Below are 22,037 nucleotides of genomic sequence, written 5' to 3' on the forward strand. Positions count from 1 at the left end.
ATCATCGTGTTTTCTTAAGAGATGTACTTTTATAAAGATTTATATACATTACAAATAAAAATTCTTAACAACAAATGTACAATTTTATCACACTTAAGACCTTCGTTTACACAAATAAATATTAACTAAAACAACAAACTATTTTCAGTCTTCGAAGTTTCGTCGATTTGCAGTTGATTATTTTCGATAGTTATAGTTCGCTTTGTGTAATCATCCAATTGGACAATCAAATATCGACATTCATAAGAACCAGCTGAATTCTGAAACAAATGAAAAACAAAATTATGTATCTGAAGTTATTTTAAATAATGCAGTAAACAGAGACAAAATTCCGGTGTTGAATATTTAATTTTTTCATTTTTAATGCTCAGTTTTAGTTTGGAATCGAAAATTTATAACGACTTAAAGAAAGTAAAAGTGTTCACTTAATCACTACTGCAACTTGACTCCAAATCTGGATTCAGCGACCACAAAATTTCATTTAAGGTGTTACTCAAAGCTTTATATTTTTATCGCAATTTTTTCCTTTGAGAAGTCCATTTACAAGTCCATGTAAACTACTGGACTTGTTTCTTTATTTTCAGTTTTTATTTAACGAATTTTTTATATGTCTACGGAAACATTTTGCCAAAAAATTAGTTGTGACGCAAAAGTAGAGTTCAAAAACCTTTACTCACTGTATTATAGTCTAGTTGAAGCTCTTGAAGTACAGAAAATCGAATTTTGAAAACATTCAATCTTGCTGCATATAGACATATTTAAGTTCAAATTGAGTTGGTTCTACATGCTGCTACCCGATGCTAGCAATTGTCACACAAGGATAATCGCGACAAACTTAAAGCCCTTTATAACCTCTTTATAAGTGATTAAAAAACAGTGTTGTAAAATGATAGAAATACTTTTAATTGTCTACGGATCCATTATATATTTACTTTCATTAGATAATCATATCTTTTCATTCATTTCTTTTCTTATCAAATATAAAACTCAAATTTATATTATACAACTCTTTTTTTATGATTCGTTCGAACAAAAACATTACTAATTATAATTATCAGTTATTTCTAAAACAATGATTCAATAATATAAAACAATAAACTATTGAACTTAAAAAATTGTTATGATATTTTATTAAATAAATTTTAATCATACATGAGGTAAGTGCAACCAAATAATAGAATTAGTTAGAATGACTATCATAATAGTTTTAAATAATTAGAATTTTGAGTCAGTCAAAATCAAATAGAGCGTATAATTTTAAACAAGGAAAGCATTTAAAAATATTATGCAGTATGTTTTTTTTATCAAAAACAATGCATTGTAAAATTTAGCATATTTATATCAAAAAAACATTAACACTTTCTTTACAGTTGATTTGGTGTTATACTCAATTTTTTAATAAATTTAATTTTAAAATTTCAAAAGAAAAGTAACTTTTGTTATTGATTCAATAATTTTTGAAAAGTAAAATTCAGACTATAAAATGTACAAAGCCCGAAAAAAATTATTTTGCGAAAGGGGGATAACAAAATTAGTTTTTTATTTACACATAATTTTTATGATTTTGTAAAAAGTTTGAAGCCTCTTGGGCAAAGTAGCGACGGAGAATGTTAGTAAAATTACAAAGTTTTTATAATTGAAATATTTCTTAATTTACTAAAACATAAAAACTAATAAGAATATCATGTCATTATATAGTTTGACCATGTAGGAGAGAAACAGATATTAGGTGACCAATAATATGGCGCTAACCAAATATGGGGAATACTAACGGTTTAACTAATTAAATTCGACTCTGAAAATTTAAAAAAAAATTGATAAAAATATTCTGATATTTTAAATGGTATAATTCTGAATTCATTTTGTAAAATTTTATACATGGGGTGCCCACACCACCTAGTCTAAAATTACATTTCAAATTATAACATAATAATCCAAATTAGCATATTAATTTAATTAATATATGTCAAATTGATTTTCTGGAATATCAAGAGCATTTCGATTTTGTTTTTAATTATAAAGTATTTTGAGCTTGGAAGAATATAATTTTTTAAATATATAATTAAACTATATACAATTTCTAAGTATATAAATCTTTTTATCTTTAGTCCTATTCGCCTCCATACTGAGGTTAGGGACCTCTACTGATTTGATTATGAAACCACAAAGAGGCAGTAAACATTGCCTTAGAACATATTAGAAAATGAAAATGAAGAATTTCTACTAGTTGGCTTATGAAATAGTCTTGAATGATACAAAATAAGTGATATGTTCTATGATTTTTTGATTGTTCATACCATGGAGATAGCGATTTTTATACCTCTTTCAACCAACAATACAGTGCCATCTATAAATTCTTGGAGTCCCGAATAAAAGTCAGAGAAATATGGTGGTTAGTCAATAGAAACTAGCATGATTGCAGCACCGCGTTATATACCTAAAACAACAATAATAAAGAGTGCCACCTTTTTTAATGCATTATGTAGGATGACTAGCAGTAAACCCCCCCTCCCCCTCCCCAACGCTTCACTGGGCAATTTCAAATTAAAAAACAAATATCCCCACTACAGAGCACTCGCAATATAGAAAATGCTTTAAAGACAAATTCACCAAATGTATCCTTCAACCTATTTCTCTCCTATTAGCCCGCCCCTTAAACACCAGCTTTACTTACATCCTTTGGATAATTATATGATCTTTGGCCACTTTGCGCTCGCAATTTAGTATGGACATTAATTTAGAATGTACATGGACAACGGTTTAATAATATCTAAGTACTGTAAGAAAATTTGGTTTTATCGCTATATCTTTGCCCACCTTAATCGTAGCAAGATAATTAATTATAACCCATGTTCTATTCTGATTTCTAAGCTACAATACAGTTAAGTTTCATCAAAATTCGCCCAGTAGTTTTTGCGTGAAAGAAACAAAGTCACATACGACTTGTGTGCATATTCATTTGAATAATAAATTCATGTAGGTATGTTTTTTTTAATTACTTTAAATTTAGATATCCATAGAGAAACTTGTTTTCCTGTATCTTATTTCCGATTTTAATTATAAGAGCATCGCCTGATACCTCTAATAGAGACAGCACTTTTATTACGTACTAAAAGTGCCCATAATCTTGCTGATCTATATCAAAAGAATAACTTTCGAGATTTTTTATGCTAGGTCACAATCAAGATTGCCAAAGCATTGATTTAAATAGTGCCGGTTTTGCTTGATTTTTTTTGCAAATGAATAAAAACTTTGAAAAGATTGAAAATTACTATAAGAATTACTATTTTTGTGTAGGGTCGTAAAATAAGTTTATGGGTCTGTTAATAAAATAAACAAGTTTTAAGAAGATGTCTCTACTTCATCAGAACTGTGTTACATTATTAAAGCATTATATTCTCAAGGAACCTGCACTTCTAATAATCATATGTAAAGTATTTGATGAATGGTATCAGTTTATCAGTGAATTAAAAGTAAATATAAATTAAAAATAGAACAAAGTCATACTTCTGCCATTTCTAGATGTACAGTAGCTCTGTTTCTAGTTCCTTGTATATAAAAAACCATTTTAAGGTGTTTCACGCCATTTTTAATGTAAGTAACATGGCTAACATGTCCACGTCTTCCTCTTCTAGTTTCCTCACCAAATCCTTTGATTGGTTCGCCTAACAAATCTTGTACTTTTGGATGTGCAATACATTTCTCTAATGCTTTTGAATATATACTATTTGGACTGTTACTTGAAAATAATTCAGAAAAAATAGTATAAAACATTGCGCCTGTGACACCAACCCCCAATAGTATAACACCTAGATATGATGTAGTTTTTGCTGTGTCTTTAACTTTTTCACTTAATGGTCTCACATCTGTGGTTATTTGTTGATTGCCTTTATAAGTATCAATTTGTTTCTTTTGTGATAATTTCGTCCTTGAAATATGAAGGGTACGGCATGCTTGACGTAGTGTAAATCGCATTTGACATCTTAAAATTGGCACGGTTATTTGTGACATATTTATGAACTTTTTATCTGAAAAATCAATAATCAAATCTAAGCAATTTTATTTATCCTTTAGTGAATATTAATAAGTGTAAACTGTGAATGTTGGTTTTATTCTGTAATGTTAGTGTCTACTAATAGGCAGTGCTAGTAGTCAATTTTTAGTTATGAATTATGAATAATATAAATCAAAAATATCAGTACCCTAAATAGTTTTAATTTTACGTTTTAGGTATGTATCACTTTTTAAAATATAAAAACCATTCTAAAACGAAACACAATTACAAAAATATAAAAAATATTACTCTAACCTTTAAAAGAATCAATTCTCTTTATCTTCACATAAACTGACTTTAGTAAAATGTTGAATATTCCTAGAATTCTCAGTTTATTTTCAATATTAAAGCGCGGCAATTATGGATTAAAGATGTAAATACAGGTTTATTTTTGTGTAATATATATGTAAATTTCATACTTTCATAGTATTTATTTGAATTATTGCAACAGGAAATTTTGAATTAAGATCATTTAAAGTTATTTATTATCGTTTCTACATTTAGTCATGGTAATTTCGACATAAAAATTACAATATTTTAGTAATAAGTAGCCCCGATTTTAGATTAACTATAGAATCTTAAAAGATTATAGTTATCGGTTTTTTTGGTAATAATTGGGCTAGATTTTAAGTGAATTACAACTAAACGAAATTCAATTCTTTCCACAGAAATTATAATATCATGGATTGGGTCATTGTAGACGAACTTGAATTGACCGTAGGAGATCTTGTTGGGTGGTGCAGTGCAGGTGCCATGATTATTGGAGGTGTAATTCCATATATTCCACAATATCGGCAAATTAAAAAAACCCAAGATGCTGATGGTTTTTCATTACATGTATGCTTAGCGTTACTGATTGCGAATACTCTTCGCATACTTTTCTGGTAAGTTTTATCATTTCTAAATGGCTTTACATTAAAAATGCAGGCACAATTCTGAGACATCCATTGAACACAATATTACGTACGGATATCCTTCCTAATTAATTATAAAAACTAAAATATTCTAAAGTATATGCAAAAAAATATTTGAAAATTTTAGGTTTGGGAATCAATATGAACTGCCTTTATTAGTGCAGAGTGTTATTATGAATTTGATGATGTTTGCGATGGTACATTTATGTGTGAAGGTTCGAAATAAAAATCAGATAATTAAAGCTCGAGAAAAAATATTTTCCGGTAAGCTGCAAGATATAATTATTATTATTTTTTTAATTTAATTTTTATTTTATATCATGATCATTTAAAGTGAAAAACCGAATAATAGGTATTATATTTATCATGCTTCCATATTTTCTTTTATTTTGTTTTATAGACGTAGTGATTTGGGTCATCATTTTCAAAACTAGTTGTTTATTTTTTGAATAATTATTTTTCTATTCTTTTTTAGCAGCTATTATTTCTATGCATGAACAGAATAAAGGAAGGGGTAAATATGGTACTTTAGGATTTTCACTTCTCTATATTTTATTTTATATTTTTATTAGCTAGTTTTTATTTTCTTTCCATTCTTATTAAATTATGTTCTGTTTTTACAAATTTTGTGTGAAACTTTTTTTTTTGACTAAAAATTTTAACTAAAATTTCTAAAAATGCACTTTTAAAAATTGATTAAAAATACTATATTATACTTAATTGTACAGCTTTAATATATACTTACAGCGTATATACTTTTTGGATGTTTGTATCAAATTGGAATTCTTTGAGAAGAAAATTATATGAAATATTTAATTACATTTTTCTTTATTTATATTGCATATCTTAAAGGCGTATAATTATGAACTTATTTCAATGATAGCATAAATATCATAATGAAAAATTGAACTTAAATTAAAGATTCTTAAATAGATCATTTAACACAGGAAGTCTTTTTCAATAAATTTATGTTAAGAACAAATATGACGATTGCAAATTAATTACAAGATTGCAAACATAGCGAAATTGTTAAAATTAGCGCGAACTGTGGAATTATTATGTACCAATACTACATGTAGCGTAATCTATCAGTTTTAAATATAATTGCTATTACTCCTTTTTGATAGCATCAATTTATTGTAGTATCGCGCTGGTATGTCGTTAAAAGTTTTTTTTTTTAATAATAGCATTGCCAACTTATTTTATATTTTCTATATCTGTGCTGAAAGCTTAAATTGGTCTAAACAATTTTGAGCATTGAATCGACCTCGTATTTCACCCTTATTTGTATCAAACATTAAAATAGTAATAAAATAATAATTGTGAAGAAAACGAAATAATTTTTAATAAAACATAAGAACTCCAATTTGAATATAGCCAACCAAAAACAAAATTTAAATCAATATATAGATATACTTGTTTCATAATTATGATCAGTTATTTAAATTACTATGAATTTGTTTAAATATTAAAAGTATTTCATCAAATTTAACAATTATTATTCATTGTTGCTTTTATTACATAATAAATTTAGAAAATTGTTTACAGAAACTAGTGTACCTATCTACATTCTTTGTTAGAATTAATTATTCACATAACATAAAAATAATTTAAAAATAGGCGAAAATTGATAGATAGAACCGTTCATGTTGATTCGTTAAATTTTGTAAATAAAGGACAATGGTCTGCAGATTTTTTTATGGATATAATAAATACTTATTTTGAAAAATTATTAAAATTTTATCCAAACCCAATTAACTTGTCCAAATTTTAGACGAAACAATGAAAGGGAACTAATTTATTGAAGAATACAATTTTCAAGATAGTTTAGTAAATTCAACAAATTTAAATCAAAATGTAGTGAAGAGTGATGAAAGCGATTCATACATGTTCTGTTACTAACACTTGCTACTCGACTCAATTTTTGGTCTTATATGTCTACAATGTTTTAGTCCTACGATGAACCGAAAAATGAACTTAACTATTTAACGCATTTTACAGCTACATCAAATGATACCCGACTGTTTTGACATTCGTATGTTCGAAGTCCGAATCCCAAATCAAGTTTTTTTAGTTTTTTTTATTGATTACATTGCCAGTTTTACAAGTTTTGTGAATTTTATGTTATGTGAATGATTTTAAAAAATGTCATACGAACAGAGACTAGAAATATCCAATGGTAACATTTATTAAATTATGTCAATTTCTTTATATAAACATCTACCATTGAGTTAAAAGACTTATGGAGTGTTCCATCCCTATTTCAACAAAATAGAGCGTGAATAATGGTTATAAGAATTTCCCAACGGAATCAGATATAAACTAAAATATGTGTCTACAACTGATTCCAGCAATTCTTTTTCAAAAGGTAGCGTGCTAAAGACTCCTATGTAGGTTAAAAAGGTAAAAAAATGTATCTATTTCTTGGCGGACAATGGAAGGAAAACTTGAGTAATGAATCCCCTAATTCGAATATTAAAAGTTCGCTAATTTAAGGGATCTCGAAAATTTTTATTTAAATTCTAACTAACTCAGGATCTCTTGGAACCGACAGACTTATATATTGAAGGTGATAATATTACTAACGCTTTTCTACCACTGTCAATAGTCGGTGGAATGGATTGTAGATAGTGCATTTTTAACTGCATATCTCAAGTCTGTTAGGAAGACTTTCGGCAATAATTCTTCCTTCCACCTCTCCGATACCCGTACCCGAAAAACTGTTCGGGTATATGCTTGTATTTCTGGATTATAAATCGGAAGCTCAAAATTATATACCATTCTTTATCATATTGTGTCGAAAAAACGAAAATTTACTATAATTTTTTTATGAATTTTGAAAGTGTACACAAAACACAACAAAAACCTTCGAAAGCTTGTTCACATTACATTTTTATACGGCAATATAAATAAGTTATTTAGATTAAATTAATATATCTCTGTAAGTGGCAAAAACCAATCCTTGAGTTCTTTAGTCAGCGTTTCTCATAACCGAGTCACTAGAATTTGGAACATTCCATATTACACTTTGCATTGCAATGATGATAATAAGTTAGTTTCATAAGACATTTTTGATTCAAAATACATCCATAATCTTAAAAAGAGTAGAAATAATTGAAAATAAAATTATTTAAAAAAAATTTAAGTAAAAAACAAAAACATTATTGTCTTATCGGCTATATTTGTAGCCAGTACAGTTGAGATGGCCAGATTGATTCAAGCTTCTGCGAAAAAACGCACTTCACATACGATATGCGGTACGTTTCTTTCCCGTACGTGATCTTGTTAAGTATTTTTTACACACACACACATATACAAGTATTTTGCACCATTTGTGTATTAATTTTGGGCCAGCAATGAATGTTAAAAAATCATATTAATTCAGCTAAGTACCTTAGACATTGAATGAGGTATTGTATGTAAATTATGTTTTAAAAAAATACGTTATGTTATTTTGTGATTCGTTTTTGTTTGGCTGTTTTGGAAAAAACAAATAATTTTGTGACGTTGAAATTTTTAAGTGTCTTGCACGATATTTAGTGTTTTAATAATACATTAACAAATATTCTTAAAGAGATACAAAAAACATTAGAAAAAATAAATTATTGGGTATACCCAATTTTTTTAAAATAATCTTTACCTTTGTACTTAAATCGGGTAATATTCGAAAACAATGTAATTTTCGATGAATTTCATGCATACGTGTGCAGAACTAAAATCGCTTAACAAGTGGGTAATAGACATCCCAAATGGTTTTGAAAATGGCCTCTTTTTGATTCTGTAAACTCTAATTTAAAATTTCGTCTTTTTATTCGAAGACATTAAGTTTTATGCCATCATTTTTATCAAAATAATCGGAATAAATTCATGTGTTAGATGAATAAATCATGAAAGATCCTACAGGCAATAGTTAAAAAAACTTATTTTTGCATATCTTTAAGAAAACTGAAGGTGAAAAACTTTCAAAACATAATGTTGTAAACCTCCTATATCCACTGGGTCGATATGGTTCATCAATAGTAATTTTTTGTTGGTTATAGGAAATATCGATTGTTACCTATACTATGTCGCCACTATCTCCGGTCGAAGCCGTAGGCTTTAAAGCTCTAACAAATTTTACTCAAAATTGTCTACAAGCTATAATTAATAACATTATTTTAAATTTTAATATTGAAAGTTTATATTGATTGTATAATGTAGAAATGTAATTTAAATCATCTAGAAGTTGGTCTAGAATGATTAAAAAATTACCTTGCAATTTATCAAAAAACTACCTTCAGCTTCTGCTGGTTTTTGTGCCGAAGCAGAAGGTTTCGTCGAAGGTGGTTTTTTGGTCGAAATCGAAGCCGAAGCTGCAATCGGACACTAATACTAAGGCACATAACAGCCAATGATGTAGATCACAGAGGTTTCATATATTAAGTTATTACGAAACACAACGATTTTTCGGATATCATTGTTTGGGACTTATGTGCTATTATGTGTAAAGGCTCAACTCCATTTAAAAGTTAAGCGATATACAACGCTGGCGTTAACCAATCAGAAGCCAGCATTTTACGCTGCTTAACGTTTAAATGAAGCTGAACCCTAACAGCTATAATATTTTAACATTTTTAACGTCTTTTTTAATACTTTGGAGTTATTTAACAGGTAATACGCGTGTGTGTGACTCATGTTATAAGAAATGAACTGTCAACTGTATTATATGGGAATTAATCAGAAATTAGTATTATTCGTTTTAGTGGGGACGAATTTAATAATACAGTAGAATCTCGATAAGTTAAAAACCAAGGGAAATGTTTAATGATTTGAGTTATCAAGTTTTTAATTTACTAAGGGTTTAAGTTAAGTAGTTTGTACTTAGTGAAGTTTATTTATGTTCTTTGTGTTTTTTACGTTATCGAAATTTAAATTAAGTTATCGAGATTCTACTGTAATGCTGATTTCTGATTCATTTCAATATGTATCTATTGGAACGTTTTAAGATTCAAATGATGTGAGCCTCAGCATTAATATTGACTTATTATCTGCTAATTAGCTCCATCGTCTATGTTTTTTTTTTTATATTTGTTTAATGGGAGTGTGAATTAATTACAAAATTAATTCAAAATTGAATCATTTCTATTCAATTTTATTTACCAGATAATTAATTCACATTTCTTGACAGTTTATAAATTGGATATACCTATTTTTAACATTGGTCGCATTCATCCTAATCACAAATTATTATGACATACAATTGCTCAATAGATGCTATTGAAAACAACATACAAATTAGCATTCAGCTGAAAAATTTAGCGACTGTCAGGAATTTTAGATTGCCAGCTAGTGATAGAAAAAAATATCAATTTTTAAATTCTGTTAATGATAGGCGGCAGAAAGCAACAGAAAAATATTTAAAATAACATGCATAAAGCATTAATGCTTAGATATAAATTAACATTTATTTGTAGAACAAAGAGAAAAATTTTTTACAGTCTGCACATTCGTTTGAATAAAATGCAAAACTGTTCAATACACTAAAAATTTGTTGGCAGACGGTTTTATCAGGTACAAACTTCAACATAATAATATTAGAAAAGAGATTGTTATGTTAAAGCTTGTACTCGGTAAAATCGTCTGCCAATAATTTTTTTATGTCACTACCTGAGCAACCTATTTACTTAGAGATGAATACGGTGAATGCGCCCATTAATATGTTCAAAATAATTTTAGTTGCTTATCACTGCTTTGCTTTTTAAAAAGGTTTATATTAACTTTAAGATACAAAATTCTAATTACTAAAACTAATTTTTTATTTTAAAAATATAGAAATTAAGGGTAATTTTATTTAATTAAGATTAAGAACATTAATTTTTATTGAAAACCAAGGACACACTTGAGTATTAACGAGCAGGTTTATTCTGTGTTACATCTGAAAATATTTGTAAAAGTTGCTTAAATGGTAAAATGATCCTTTATAAATATGAGTCTGTTAGCTAATAGATTCATAGGTTAAAAATCGCTAACATAATATAAACCTGATCGTTATAAATTTTCTTATATAGGTGATTCATTTTAATCGAGTCAGTCAATTTTTCTTCTAATGGCTACATTTTTAAAAAGAGTTAAAGAGCTGCATACAAAAGTTTCGTTATTTGGAGGGAGAAATATATTTTTCGATGTAAAATTTTTTATAATAGACCCTTTCGTTTCAATTACGATTCATTATTTTTTCGAACAGACAGTAATAAGTTGGACAAAGATACAAGACTGCTATTCATTTTATCACATTAGTTTTCGAAAACTGCCGAAACAAAGGATAAACATTTTTTTTAAATGAAAAGGTCTATTGGGCGGTTTCATGGTCAACTTAAATTTTTTAAATGGTAACCTTAATTTTTTTTATACCAGATTCGATTTACTTGGTTAAAAATATAAAACTTTTTTTCCATGTTTAAAAATGTTTTAAACAAAAATTGCATATTTTTTCCCAAAAAAAAAAGAAAATCTGTCAATAAACAAACGGTTTTTATTTAAAAATAATGGCGAGAACCTTCAATTTCTTTTTTTCGGAAGTGTATTTTCTACTCCAAATAACGACAACTTTGTACAAAACTTTTTTTTTTAAATACTCCCCGATAAAATGCCTGAGTTGATTAAAATGAATCGCTCTGTATAACCTCTCGTAGTTTAAAATACCAATGAAGCTGTGTAATTTTATTATACATACTTATATAAATTACGTCGATTATAAATGTTTATAAATCCGTTATCACTCATTGGTATCTCCATTGGAAATCTCAAACGATAGATATACTCACTTCTTTAAATTAGAGACACTGTAATCAGAGTCTGGAAACGACGCGACGTATAATCACCATTTTTAGTCGAAGTACTAGTATAGTATTAGAGTAGATACAGTACTAATTGAGTATTAACAGCCACATACTCCTCTTTCAAAATGGGGTATGCAAGAATACAGCTGCAATGATACTTTAGTATTCGCTCTGTCAAACACCTTTTTTAGATAATATTCCTGAATGTATTTTTTCATTCATGTTATTGACAAATTGTTGTAATTTTAAGATTTCATTCTCACAGTATTTGTTCTCTTATTTTAGTTTCTAAACCAATTGGTAAACTTACTTTGCTTATTAAAAAAAATTTAAATTGTATTTAAAAAAAAAAAAAAACGAAGCTCGTTCGTCCATGGTAGATCAGCATAAACATTTCAAGACAACTATTTTCTTAAAATTTTGGAATATTCGTATACTGATAATTTCTAAAAGATGAACTGAGCTCTAACGTTTGAGATAGTCATTTTATATATTTTAATTTAAAGAATTGTAAAACGAGAGTAATAAAAATTTAGATTGCAAGTAAAATAATTGCATGTTATTACAATGACAGTAAATATATTTGTGATATTGAACATTTAAAATAATAAATTCTCATTTTACAGATTTAGAAACTAAATATTTTTGGAACTGGACAGACTTTCAATCGTATGTAGATTTCATACTGTTGTTCAGTGTTGTTTCAGCAGCGTTGATGTATCTATTAATGGATGTCAGTGCATTTGTAGAAATTGTTGGATTTTTAGCTGTATTTACTGAAGCAATGTTAGGTGCACCACAATTTATACGAAATTTTAAGAATAAATCAACGGAAGGAATGAGGTAAATTATTTTTCCTCAGACAGTTTCCATTCATACGTATTTTTCCGCCCTTTTTAATCACTTGATACAGAATCGAATTTATCACCATTTCGTCATAGTCATAGTCATGAGCAAAGAACCTTTCAAAATCATTATGGCAAATGGATTGTAAAGGAAAAAATTGTAAAAGGAAAAGTGTTAAAGGGTACAAAGTTTTTACATGAACAATTTTTGATCTATTTGGTACGAAAATTGGGTTTGCTCACTGTCAACTTCTAAGAAAGTGACGCCCCGCACGTTATTTTCAACATGTGCGGAGTTCCACAAGTCTATTTTCAACTTGCAAATAATTATAGCATTAATAGATCCGTGCCTCTTAACACTTTAGTGTTTTTTAATCATTTAAAAAAAATGAAAAACAATTCGTTTAAAAACTTGGAGCCATTAATATTTTTGATAAGCAAGTTAAGTTATAAATTACTTTTTACCAAATTTTGATCGAAAGTTATTTCGCATAAAGATTCTGCAAAGTATTTTCATCATCAGAAACTAAAATGATTCAAAATTAGTGGTTTCTTTTCCTTAAATCGTCCTATCAAAAAAACTATTCTATCGAAACCTTAAATATCCTAATCTGTTGTATGCTGTTCATGCTAAAATTATATTATCAATATTTTTTCTTATAGTTTATCGATGGTGATCATGTGGACCTGTGGTGATCTATTTAAAACATCATACTTCTTATTACGCAATGCTCCGTTACAATTTTGGGTGTGTGGTACATTACAAGTGTTGCTCGATTTAGCAATATTAACACAGGTTCAATTATATCGTAAAAATACTGTTAAACAAAGACCTAAAATTCCCGATTGAGGGTGTGTGCCCTGCCCTGATTCCTCCCAAAGTCAATCTTCCAAATTAGATACACCAGCAGTAGTAGTGGTTAACACGTTTGAATCCGACCCAAATGTCGTCACTTCGACAACTATTTAATAGAAAAATTTCAAATAACTACTTCAACGAATACAAATAAAATTGGATTTTAATTAAAAGGGCAGAGCACCATTAATTCAAATTATGAATTTAAAAAAGAAAAACTTTAAAAGTCAATTAGTTCAATTTCGTTACTAAATGAAAATATTCCTTAAAAATTTTTTGCTATTTTTTTATGGATTTATTGCATTTAAATTTAGTTTTTTATTTTTTTAAATGCGTAATTAAAATTTTTTTTTAATGTTCAGCAATACTGCTAAATTAGCATTACAAATATGTAATTATGTATTTTAAAGATTATTATTGTACATGTATGGTTGTTGACTTTGTTAAATTTATAGAATCCAAAAGTGATAAATATTTTGATTTTAGAGTTGTATTGCGTGTAATTATAAAAGTCATGGTGCTAATTGATTAATTGTTATCAAATAATGAAGTATTAATGTCAAGTTTTTAAAATAGAAATAATATATTTTTTATCTACTTTACCAGTTATAGTCTAGGTTCTATTAATTTATAGCAAAGTATTTGTATAGGACGTTCAAAAAACATGTACACATCTCTAAAAGATTTCATCCTATATAACAAAAAAAAGACACTAAATTTCAATTTCCTCTTTCTTTGGCGTCTACACATCTGCTTATGCTTAAACGCGCTTAATTATAACATACTCGGCTGTCAATAATGAACTTTTCAAATACTTATAATTCTTACAAAGTATTCTAAGGTGTTAAAAAATGTACGAAGATTGGGACTTTTTATAAAGTTGTAAAACACTTTTATTGTTAAAAACCTTTTAATATATATTTTTTTAATGAATGATTTTCATTCTTTTATGAATAGGTCGTTATCCTGACAAAAGTAGGTAGTAATTTACAAAATAATCATTTTAATTAATCTAAAATTAATCCTCAAAATTAAATTCCAAAAAAGTCTTTAATCGAATTTTTAAATAATATTCTGTACCTATAAGTGCAATAAATAAAATTTTTTGATGAGGAATAGAAAATATACAGAATGCTATCTAGAAATATACAAATCTAAAAAATTTGATTACAGACTTGAGATATAATTTTGAGGGTTAATTTTAGTTTAATTAAAATAATTGTTTTTGTAAATTATCATTCATCTGCGTACACTCACATTTGTCAGAATAATGACCTATTCATAAAAGAATTAATCATTATTCATTTAAAAAACATGTATAAACAAAAACTCTGAAGAACGTTCAAAAATCTTTTAACAATAAAATATGAACTGTTTTAAACTGTATAAAAAAAATTTCTTATCTTGGCTGGTTTATTACCGTTTATATTTTTATGAATTACTAATATTAAGTTTAGGTTCTCACTTGGAATATAAAAAACTAATGGCGAGTACATAGCATAGCGAATAGATTCGAATCAATTTCGAAGTTTATATTTAAATTTACTTGTATAAAATAGACTGGGAGTGCCGAATGAGTAGCTTAATATATTAAATATAGTGATTTTCGAATTCGTAATCAATTTACGATTATTAAAAGTAATTTATGGAAGATTTATATAAGTTGCATTTTAGTTTATTTGAAGGGTTGAAGTCGTAGTCGAAAATAAATATACGAATACTCCAAAAATAATGTTTTAAATTAGTTTCTCTTTATTTTGATGTTAGTAAACTATTTAGTTAAATAATAATTTTTAAATTTCAATTTCTGAATGAATTCTAAAACGTTAGAAATCACTATCTAAAACTTTAACATTAACAGTCATCAACTTCTTAACAATTATGGCAATAATAATTACTATTTGTATTGCTAATTTTAGGCACCAAATCTATGTAATTTTAGTAAATACAAAAACTAGGTTCGTAAGTATCGTTTCGTATAATATATTTACAAAAGTATTTTGTTAAAGTTTACAAATTTACCAAAGAGAAATGTGCTGTTAGATTTGATTCCATTAACTTTGATTAAATATTTCAGCTGTTGAATTGAATTATCAAAAGTTGAGACTAATACAATCATTGATAATCTACGTCTAAGGCACTAGATGTTTAATACTAAGTAATGCACTCCTTTAGAGTAATAACAATCATGTATATCAGAGGGGTGAATTTGTTAGAGCAAAATATTTCATTTGTTTTGTAATTTGTTTAAATTTAACTTTCAAAAGTCTTATAAACAATAAAGAACGAAATATTTTCAACCTTTTTAAACTGTATAAAAAGGCTTAATCTTGGCTGTATAACAGTTCTGCGCAGTTCGGTAAACTTTTTTCATAATAGATACACATTTTTAAGCATTTCAGAATACTTTTAAATACTTAAGAAGTTTCGAATCAAAATATATTCAATCTAATTGTTTATAATTATTACCTAGTTCTGTTTTTTTGTTTATACGTTTACGGCACATATCAAAGTAGTTCATCATGTTTAAAATTGACTATAAAATAATTGAAATATGCTAGTTTCAGTCCATTAAATTCTCAGGTCCAATTATTTGACCAATAATTTAATTAAAGTTGGTGGAATCATTTCTTAGTATAAACTTATAATGTCGCATAATTAGTTTTTTATATATATTTTTACGAAAATAATGGAGCATATTTTGATTCGTATTAAATTATTAACTCATTTAAATATTTTTTTTAATTGTGACATTCACGTAATACGAAGAAAAGAGATGTGAACAACTAATCGAGTAAAGTGATTTTCCCTGCCATTGCACTACTAAATTATTATATAATTAAAAATAAGTGTTCAAGGGTTTAATATTATAGATTGTCTTCAAAACTCTTAGAGAACTAGAACTTTTAAAGCAATAAATAGATATCAAATTTTTAACGTCGCCATCGAATGTGTTAATTATTATTAATATTATTTTTAGTATGTATTAATCATAAAGTACAATTATGTAAATAATAATTATAGAAAATAAATTATGTAAAAAATTTTAATTATGATCAAGATTTTTAAATATATTCACAACAAAATGGCATAAAATAAGAGTTTGATATAATAATAGAAATAAATTTCATATACAATTTTATGGGGCTTTATTTTATATATTCATAGCATTTTCCATTCTCTTAATGTCCCACAATTTATTATACTCTTGCTATAAGATTTGTTTAAATTCAATTATATTTACATAATCATTCTTAATCTACCAAATTATTTAAAAACCGGTAAAAAATGGAAGTCTCCGAATGTTATGAATATAGCTTATATACAAACGTTCAATAAATAAAACAAAAATGTTTGGATAAATGTCTTTTTCTGGACAAAATGTGCTTTTATATGAAAAGTTGTGTGCTATTCTCGATGGTAGTTTTACATTTATGAGATATGCCCTTTCCGAAATTATCAATTATTTTCATTACATATTCAATTATTGATGTACTAAGTTTATAATTTTGCGAATATTTTGATTTTAATCGCTTATTATTTTACTCATTTTTTTAATAATGGGGCTATTCTAATAATAAAAAAAGACGATTTTCAAGTTTTCTTATTTTAGTAAATTTATTTTTGTATTTTAGTAAATTTAATGTGCCTTGTATGATATGTGTAGCTGTAGCGATTAGTGTGGTACTTAGTTAATTTATACATAAACAATTTTGAAAAAAAACTCTTAATTTATGTCATTATGAACTTTGTTTTTTCAACAAAGGGTGTCTTAAAAATATTGTAAATTTCTCTTAGCTGCATACTTGTAAATTTATTGATCATTTATGTGATCGTTAATGACATCCCTTATTAGCGATTATAAAAATTCGCTTTATTCCAATATCCAGTGTACTACTTTGAGACGCAGTGGAGTATTTATATAAAAATTGGCATATATACAAAGTGACATAGTTTTTACAGCTTCGCTGATCTTATTTTCAAGTACATCATTAATTAAGGTGGAAAAAATTTATTTCTCACGTTAATTTTTCATGCAATCTATGTTACATACATCATGTATATCAGTTTATAAGGTTTAAGGCAGTTTATTTCATGCTTCGATTTTCCTCAGGTTATTGATAAGGGAAATTTATTTTCATCAATAATTAATAAGTTTATATTGACAAGGCAGATCCTCAAAAAATATATTCACATGTTATAAATCGATTCACACGTTTAATCAAAATGAATTAGCCAAAGAATAACACTAATGTGCATAAAATCCATAACTTTGTTGTAAAAATCTACGCTTGCCCACGCAAATGACATTTACTATCATAATGTCACTAAAAGCCCACTAAAATAGAACTTAGTTAGGTACCAAATCAGGGATGATTTCTAAAATTTGTAAACTCTATCTTACAACGAATAAATAAATCATCAATAATCTTTGTCCTGTTTTTTCATCTAAATATTCTACTGCTGCGTTTAAACTAATCACTAAAGTTAACAATTGTTGATAATATTTTTAAATTTATCAATTTTGGTATAAATTTATTAAATTCAGAGCCCTTTGTTATTATATTTTTATAATTTCTATGGCAATTTAAAATAAATTATGAAAATAAAATGAATTGTGAAGCAACAATTTTTTAGAGTAGTTAAAATTAAATCAGATATACGCTATTGGATTTTAATACTAAGAAAGACTCTATCTAACGATAATAAAGAGAACTATAGTAGAACAACGCCCATAGACACATAATAATAGAAATGTTTGTTTAAAATTTTGTAAACCATACACATATAAAAGATGTTAATGTAAATATGGCACAGCACATTTAAATGTATAATGAAGTATTCATCTTTAGTCTTTTTATTCAATGAAAAAGTCAGCTGAGTGTTTTAAGTATGGTTTGCATTTTTTTTTACTCGTGGCGCTGACATCTTAGCGTTAAAATCGAATAGAGATTTTCAAAGGTGGGATGTAGGGTTAGGTACATACTAATAAAATTATATCCTTTATTATTAAAAGATCCCGACTTGGGTCTACCTACCCTCATAAATTTTTCTAATGCAATGAATATTTTATACAAAGTAATGTATAAGTAAACAAAGCGTATCAGGATAGCCGTCCCACATACTGATAAGGCTATGTGTTAATGATTAACGCTCACCAAAGGATTTTCTTTATCTAAGGACTTTTTTCAAGTGTCTTTATATGTTATGTGCAAAATGAAGCTAATAATATTAGGAATACGATATTATAGGGCTGCGGTAAAAAATTAGGCAAATCTTGGGGCTTTAACGGTTTTAAGTTCCAATAATTTAGACAACTTTAAATATTACACAACTTTATTTATATACCACCGTGCTCGCAGTGTTATCATCTGCATGTATATATAATATATAACGAAATACGATAACTTTTGGATTCATTAGATGCAAAATAATAATTTCTCTATGAAACTTGATGAGGGTAGATCGATCTAGGTCGAAATCTGAGACTATTATACAAAATGAAAGTGAATAAGCAAAATATTTGGAGTTAACTTCCAATTCAACTGTGATATTTATTTTTAAAAAAAACTGCCATCTGGTTTTACAACCACGAAATATTGAATATTGGTTAAAATCTGAATTAATTGATCGCTTATTCAAATGAAATATACTTGTCGTTTAAGATGAGAAAGATATTGAAATTCAAATTAAAATAAAATTAACTTTAAATAAAAAATATTAAGATGCTGCAAATCAGAATATACCAACCAAAACAATGTTTTATGAATTAAAATAAATTTAACAAACAATTGTTTGTTTTTAAATTAGAATTCGAATAATTTTAAATATACACTAACTCTAGCCCAATCTGTTTAATAAACATCCATAAAAACTCTTTGAAACATTGTATTGATTAAAACTTGAGTTTAAAATATTTTAAAACGAAAGGTAAACGTAATCCAAACAATTCAAATAGTAGAGTGAAATTACGCCTTGTGTATGGATTAAAAGTTCGAGCAACGAAACTTTGGGGTTTTTCTTTTCACATCAAAATAAGTATTTTTTGAAATTTTTTACTTTCCCGGAGTGGTGCAACATGTTCAAAAAACAAAATGGCGTCAAAAATGGAATTTTTTTCAGAAATTTTATCATTTTTATTTTATATTCGCAAAAGGGGACATCGGTGGATATCCAAATTTGGTAGGTTTGTAGTCAATGTTAAGAACTACTCCTCATATTTTTTGGGGGGGGTTTCGTCCCTTCCCCTCCCAGTTATATATATATGTATACATACATATGGTAAAACAGTTCATTTGACTGTAACTTGAAAAATATTTGATTGATTTTAATGAAACTAATATCAATAGTAGGTTTCATTACTTACAACTTTCGGTTAAAATTTTAGCAAAATCCGTTACATAGTTCGGCCAAAATTTCCAATTTAGTAAATTGTTTAAAATGGCTGCCATTTTATGCCATTTTGTCCTACGAGGTTAAATTTTTTTTTAAATTGTAGCATTTTTTATTATCTTTCGATTTTATAATAAGTGGCTTACCCGTCAAATGACTCCTTGATCCATATTTTTGCGAAAAACGGAAAATTTAACACTTTCTGGAAATAATTGTTTGGGGGGTGTATGGACTGGCTTTGGGGGGTGTTTTTTGCTTTGGCTTCAGAAAACTATTTTTAAAAGAGGTCTATATGGTTTAAAGCAAAATTTTTAAGTTTTAACCCCCGCGCTGTTAGGGGGAAGGGGTGTATGGAATAAATGTATCTTAAAAGATTTTAAAAAGAGGTCAAAATAGTTTAAAATGCTAAAGTAACCCAAAACCTTAGATGTTTTTATTAATATAGCCCTTTTTACAACATCCACCCCTCCCCGTCCCGCTTTCATATTTTTGCAAATTCAAAAATTTTATGACGTATAAAGGGGTTTTTGGGGTCGCTGATCTCGAATTTTGCACTTGATTATCAAGAAAAAATAGTAATATTTTTAGGGGGTGTTCTTATTTGGGCCAAAAATTCGAGATCAGCGACCCCAAAAACCCCTTTATACGTCATAAAATTTTTGAATTTGCAAAAATATGAAAGCGGGACGGGGAGGGGTGGATGTTGTAAAAAGGGCTATATTAATAAAAACATCTAAGGTTTTGGGTTACTTTAGCATTTTAAACTATTTTGACCTCTTTTTAAAATCTTTTAAGATACATTTATTCCATACACCCTTTCCCCCTAACAGCGCGGGGGTTAAAACTTAAAAATTTTGCTTTAAACCATATAGACCTCTTTTAAAAATAGTTTTCTGAAGCCAAAGCAAAAAACACCCCCCAAAGCCAGTCCATACACCCCCCAAACAATTATTTCCAGAAAGTGTATGGATCAAGGAGTCATTTGACGGGTAAGCCACTTATTATAAAATCGAAAGATAATAAAAAATGCTACAATTTAAAAAAAAATTTAACGTCGTAGGACAAAATGGCATAAAATGGCAGCCATTTTGAACAATTTACTAAATTGGAAATTTTGGCCGAACTATGTAACGGATTTTGCTAAAATTTTAACCGAAAGTTGTAAGTAATGAAACCTACTATTGATATTAGTTTCATTAAAATCAATCAAATATTTTTCAAGTTACAGTCAAATGAACTGTTTTACCATATGTATGTATACATATATATATAACTGGGAGGGGAAGGGACGAAACCCCCCCCAAAAAATATGAGGAGTAGTTCTTAACATTAACTACAAACCTACCAAATTTGGATATCCACCGATGTCCCCTTTTGCGAATATAAAATAAAAATGATAAAATTTCTGAAAAAAATTCCATTTTTGACGCCATTTTGTTTTTTGAACATGTTGCACCACTCCGGGAAAGTAAAAAATTTCAAAAAATACTTATTTTGATGTGAAAAGAAAAACCCCAAAGTTTCGTTGCTCGAACTTTTAATCCATATAACAGCCTTTTTTTGCTTAGATTTACTCCAGTAAAAGTAAAAAACAGCATGATTGTTTGTCACTTTCCAAACTGTTATTTCTGAAAAATCGATCCCACATTGATCATATTAGCGTAGCTTAGAGAGTGTTAAAAACATATATCGATCGATTATTATTATATTTGAAGCGAAAAATTTTTCATATAAACTTTATATAAATAGTTTGTAAAATGAAGCTTTTATTAGTTTTTTTTTAATCAAAATTATGAAAAATTTTCACTTTAGGTATAAACCGTTCCATAAAAATGTAGGTATCATCGAATCGGCCCAACAAATGATATTTAAAAGTTTGATTGGCTTATGAAATTGACTATTTTAGGGATAGTACGTAAGTAAGAGACAGTATATACATATAAGTTATTCTTACGTCTATCGTACATTATCAGAAATTTTTACGAGAAATTCTTAAAGTGTGCGATCACACCAACACTGCATTAACGATTTCTTTCATTTTTAATCAATTTTGAATTGTATAGACTGAATTACTCATTAGAAACGCAGTGATCTCGATTATTAAATTTGTCAAGACTTATAAAATTATTTGCTATAAAATTCTTTTTTTTAGTTTTA

At 27.4% G+C, this 22,037-nt stretch overlaps 2 protein-coding genes across 7 annotated transcripts; one reads left to right on the forward strand and one right to left on the reverse strand.

Moving 5' to 3' along the window:
- Positions 1-51: 51 nt before the first annotated feature.
- On the reverse strand, positions 52-4,402 carry LOC123298915 (mitochondrial import inner membrane translocase subunit Tim21). Of its 2 annotated transcripts, none has more exons than XM_044881026.1 (3): positions 4,203-4,262; positions 3,508-4,028; positions 52-260 (listed from the first exon to the last, which is right to left on the reverse strand). In XM_044881026.1, exons 2-3 carry the CDS (start codon positions 4,009-4,011, stop codon positions 126-128), a joined length of 639 nt encoding a protein of 212 aa, XP_044736961.1. In that variant the 5' UTR covers positions 4,012-4,028; positions 4,203-4,262; the 3' UTR covers positions 52-125. The 2 variants fall into 2 exon arrangements, with proteins under 2 accessions (XP_044736961.1, XP_044736953.1); XM_044881018.1 differs by lacking the exon at positions 4,203-4,262 and adding an exon at positions 4,310-4,402 and having other exon boundaries at positions 58-260.
- Positions 1,135-13,666, forward strand: LOC123298880 (solute carrier family 66 member 2). Of its 5 annotated transcripts, none has more exons than XM_044880980.1 (6): positions 1,135-1,157; positions 4,723-4,938; positions 5,096-5,232; positions 8,157-8,240; positions 12,413-12,629; positions 13,295-13,666. In XM_044880980.1, exons 1-6 carry the CDS (start codon positions 1,153-1,155, stop codon positions 13,479-13,481), a joined length of 846 nt encoding a protein of 281 aa, XP_044736915.1. In that variant the 5' UTR covers positions 1,135-1,152; the 3' UTR covers positions 13,482-13,666. The 5 variants fall into 5 exon arrangements, with proteins under 5 accessions (XP_044736915.1, XP_044736922.1, XP_044736943.1 ...); XM_044880987.1 differs by having other exon boundaries at positions 8,157-8,225; XM_044880995.1 differs by lacking the exon at positions 1,135-1,157 and adding an exon at positions 4,051-4,230.
- Positions 13,667-22,037: the final 8,371 nt, after the last annotated feature.

This window comes from Chrysoperla carnea, chromosome 1 (genome assembly GCF_905475395.1).
Source record: "Chrysoperla carnea chromosome 1, inChrCarn1.1, whole genome shotgun sequence".
NCBI classification, from domain to species: Eukaryota; Metazoa; Arthropoda; class Insecta; order Neuroptera; family Chrysopidae; genus Chrysoperla; species Chrysoperla carnea.